Source organism: Nannospalax galili, unplaced genomic scaffold (assembly GCF_000622305.1).
Source record: "Nannospalax galili isolate Female #2095 unplaced genomic scaffold, S.galili_v1.0 scaffold763, whole genome shotgun sequence".
Classification (NCBI taxonomy): Eukaryota; Metazoa; Chordata; class Mammalia; order Rodentia; family Spalacidae; genus Nannospalax; species Nannospalax galili.
The window spans coordinates 1,478,728-1,483,394 of NW_008349451.1; the positions used below are offsets into that span (position 1 = coordinate 1,478,728).

The 4,667-nt window shown below is 48.5% G+C and overlaps 1 protein-coding gene across 1 annotated transcript in view; it reads left to right on the forward strand.

Annotated features, from left to right (window-relative positions):
• The first annotated feature begins 3,931 nt into the window (after nucleotides 1-3,931).
• Smco2 (single-pass membrane protein with coiled-coil domains 2) overlaps nucleotides 3,932-4,667 on the forward strand; it is a 22,739-nt gene continuing 22,003 nt past the window's right edge. The window contains exons 1-2 of the mRNA XM_008846886.1: nucleotides 3,932-4,059; nucleotides 4,095-4,106. Coding sequence (XP_008845108.1) covers nucleotides 3,932-4,059; nucleotides 4,095-4,106 — 140 coding nt within the window. The remainder of the gene's footprint in view (nucleotides 4,060-4,094; nucleotides 4,107-4,667) is intronic.

The window sequence follows — 4,667 nt, forward strand, 5'->3', positions numbered from 1 at the left end:
GCAAGGACTAGCTCATCTACTCCTCACTCTAACAGCATTAGTAGTACTGATGTTGACCCACTGCAGGTATGGAAGGGATAAAATAAAATCATCAGCTGCTTAGTGCTGATTCTATGTTGTGAACTCAGCCAGGCCTGATAAAATTCCTCTCTTGGGGCTGGAGTGATAGCTTGGCCAGTAGAGTACTTTCCATGCAAGCAGGACCTGAGATTGATCCCCGGCACCCACGAAAATGTGGATGTGGTGGTGCAGTACTACCACTGGGAAGACAGAGACGGGCTGATACTTCAGACCTGCTGGGCAGCCTGCTGGCTTAATTGGTGAGCGGTCGGTCCAGTGAGAGCCCTTGTCTCAAAAAGGAAGGTAGGTAGTACCTGAAGAAAGACACGAGGCCAACCTCCGCACACGCACGCACGCACACACACACACACACACACACACACACACAGACACGCACACATTCTGTTCTCACTTATTTCATTCAACAGATTCTCTCTAGCATAGCACATATCTGGAATAATTATAGAGATGATGGTTTAGACCTGTGGTTGCCATATTTTTTCTGTAAAGGCAAGATACCTGTGTAATAGTCTTTGCTACAACCATTCAACTCTGTCGCTGCAGTAGAAACCCTGTCAGAGGTGACATGTCAAGGAGTACGTGTGGTACATTCCAGTAGGGTGTGGTAGCTGAGGCCAGCTGGGTGTGGCTTGTGGACCAGAGTTTGCTTTGCCTGCTCCAGAAAATCTGGGTTGTGCAATATGGTTGCCACTAGGTACCTGTGATGACAAATTCAGCTCCTTGGCCACATTTCAAGTGCTCAGTGGAAATAGATGGCTGGGGTCAGTTGGTACAGTGCTTACTGTACAAGCATCAGGATCTGAATTTGGATCCCCAGTACTCACGGAAAAGCCGGGCATGGTAACGAGTGCTTATAACCCCAGTGTTGGGGAGGTGGAGGCAGGTGAATCTCCAGAGCTCACTGGCTAGTTAGTCTAGCTGAAGTGGTGAGCTCCAGGTTCAGTGAGAGACCATATCTCAAATAATTAGATGGGAAATAATTGAGGAAGATACCGAACATCAGCCTCTGGCCTCCATACATATGTATGCACATGTGCACATATGCCTGTGTGCACATACACACTTGAACATGGCTACATGCATGTGAGGCTGAACACTGTAGAAAATTTCCATCACCACAGAAAGTCTGATGGAAGAACTCTAGTCCAGTCATCTTTGGAGATGGCCATTTGTAGACGTCTCCTCAGCCTGGACTCTGCTGCTATCGGGAGACCATTGCGCACCGTCCCGGTAACAGAAAGTCGAGACGAGGAGAGAGACCAATGCGGGGAGAGCAGCTTTGGGTGGCAGTGAGTATGGTGGGAAAAAACACACGGGAGACTGTGTCAGTGGACAGCTCGTTTATTATGGCAGAAGCAGAGGTTTATATATGAAAGTTTCGTGGGCAAAGAGGCAGGGTTGGGTTTTCTGGTGGGCAGGCAGGTAGGGGGAGGGAGGGGGAAGGCTACATGGCCTTTGTCCTGTCCTCCGGTCATATGATCTACAAGAGACCTGGTTAGGATTAAAGGATTAGAGACTTTATAGTTTTGCTTGGGGGCTGTTGGGTAAGAGACAGTGTGTCTAGAATGGAGCGGGCCAGCTTCCTGCCGTCCTCACTGGGAGGTCTCCCTCCTGGCCATGCTCTACATTCCAGGCACTCCTAACCTATCCCAACAGCCATTGCGGAAGGCTCTCAGCAGTTGTTGGGAGCACACAAAAGTTCTAAGTTCAGGATTTGGCAGTCAACCAGCACCCATCTCTGAGAACTTCAGTTAATGCTTCCATAAAACGGGGTGATACCTCCCTCACTGTGGTGTTGTGGGCCCTGACTTTTTTTTATGTATATGAGTATATTGCCTGCATGTATGTAAGTGCACCCATGTTGTGCAATGCCTGTGGAGGTTGGAAGAGGGTGTCAGATCTCCTGGAACTGAAGTTAAGGATGGTTGCAAGTCACCATGTGGGTGCTGGGACCCAAACCTGGGTTGTCTGCAAGAGCAGCCAGTGCTCTTAACCACTGAGCATCTCTCCCAGTCCTGTGAGTACTGAATTTTCAAACACATTTTTGAAATACCTTATCTGTAACATAAACGTGAGGTGGTATAAGGAATCTGTGCTGTTTGAAATGTGAGACCATGTGTTGTGGAGGTGGAATTTGTGGAGGTACCCACAGTGACAGAACCAGCTTTGCTATTAAATCCCTCCTGGGGGGTCAGAGGTGACAGCTGCCAAAAACGGAACAAGGCAGGTCTCAGGTCCATTCCCTTCCTGACACTGGGAACCTCTTCTGTGTTCTTGAGCCCTGCCCGAAGCCACTCCTCCAGGGAAACCCCTTCCAGCACTCTGTCCTTATCCTTTGTCCCCTTTGCCTGCAGGGTCCTGGAGACCAGGCCACCCTCTAGGTCCAGCCTAGTCTATTGTGCTCACTCATTTGAGTATGCAGAGAAGGTTCTTCTGTTTGGCAGTAGGTATAACCCTGCTGACTTCTGCTGGTAAGGAGGATCTCTCTCTCTCTCTCTCTCTCTCTCTCTCTCTCTCTCTCTCTCTCTGCTCTGGTGAGCATGTGGAGGTCAGAGGACAACTTCTAGGAATGGGTTCTCTCCTTCTACCTCGTGGGCTCTGAGAATCAGAAACAGGTCCCCAGTCTGGGTGGCAAGCACCTTTACCCACTGAGCCATCTCACTGGCCTGGAGCTCACAAAGTAGGCTCTGCTGACTGGACAGTAAGACCCAGGCCTCTGCCTGTTTCTGCCTCCCCATCACCAGAATTATAAGCCTGCCTGGCTTCCTTTTTATGGATTCTGGGGATCAAATCCCAGTCTTCATGTGTGGCAAGCGCTTTGCAGACAGAGCCATCTCCCCATCCCTGCTCCTACAGCTTTCCCTGTGTGCTTCTGCCCCACACTTCTCTACCTGTTTTGTTGTTGTTTTGGTATGGTTTATTTTGTTTTTCTTTGCTTGTTTGTTTTGAGATGGGGGTCTAATTCTGTAGCCCAGACTGGCCTGGAGCTCACTATGTGGCCCAGGCTGGCCTCGGACCGATGGTAGTCCTTCCCCAGCCTCCCAAGTGCTGGGATTCCAGGTATGAATCACCTGTATCTTCTCTGCATATTTTCACTGTTATCGCCTCAGCAAAGAACTCAGATAATTCGCTTTTCTCCTCTCCAGATAGCCCAACTCTGGAATGAAGTCCCCACCCACACAGGCACAGCTGTTGATAGTACGTGTAGGTTGAATTTTAGACATTCAATTTGTGAATATTTCTCTAAAGCCTGAAAATTCTGTGTGATATTCACTTTGGGGTAGTAATCCCAGTTCTAAGAAAACAGCCTAAGAAACTAGAAGTTTGCTGAAAACTGTGAATAGGGACACTCATTACTGTAAGTTCGAAATGACCTAGGAAAGGGTCCGACAAATACCGAGTTTAGACTTGGAAAGCAATATGTCAAAATATTCCCAGTGGTTAAATCTGAATATCTCAGAGACCATCTCTGGTGATCTATCCCTACGATACTAGTGATTTTATTTTCTTCTATTTTTTTGCAACATGCATAGTACATATTCAGAAACAACTTAAAACATGGCAGTCTCCACCCCAAGAGATAGCTTTTGCATAGTCCTCTGCCATGTTCCTATTCAGATGATTTACACACTCAGACATGAGCTGTGCCCTCGGGGACAGCCACACACAAATCCTTCAGGATTGTACTTGGACAGAGACTCTCAAGAGCTTGCTTCCAGGATCCTGACACAGGGTGGCCAGGTTGGAATTGGTGGGATCAGCTATGTTCTCTGAGACTCTGCGGCTATGGGAAGGGACTATGCTGATCCTGCTGACAGCCCTCCTGCCGTTTCCCTGCAGTGCTGGAGCAATGGCTCTCACACCTGCAACCCTGCATGACAAGACATCATTACAGAAGAGGACAGTCAAGAAGGAGCAACAGCTGACTGAGAAGAATGTTTTTTTCCAAAAGATGGACACGATTGAAGGTGCTGCAAAGTAAGTCAGGCTGGTCTCTCGGGCACAGCTCCTAGGGACTTCCTGAGGCCGGCAGGAACAGGTGATGCGATTTTTCTTTTCTTTTTTCTTTTGGTCTTTTTGAGACAGAGTCTCCCTGTAGCCCCAACTGGCCTGGAACTCACTATGTAGACCAGGCTGGACTCAAACTCACAGAGATCAGCCTGCCTCTGCCTCCCAAGTGCTGGGATTAAAGGTGTGCCCCACCATGCCCGGTTGAGTTTAAATTTTTAAATATTGGTAAAGTGAAGGTGCTGCAAAGTAAGTCAGGCTGGTCTCTCGGGCACGGCTCCTAGGGACTTCCTGAGGCCGGCAGGGACAGGTGATGCGATTTTTCTTTTCTTTTTTCTTTTGGTTTTTTTGAGACAGAGTCTCCCTGTAGCCCCAACTGGCCTGGAACTCACTATGTAGATCAGGCTGGACTCAAACTCACAGAGATCAGCCTGCCTCTGCCTCCCAAGTGCTGGGATTAAAGGTGTGCCCCACCATGCCCGGTTGAGTTTTTTTATTTTTCATTGTTTTGGTTTTGTTTTTTGGGGGTTTTTTTTTGAGACAGGGTCTCCCTGTAGCCCCAGTTGTCCTGGAACTCA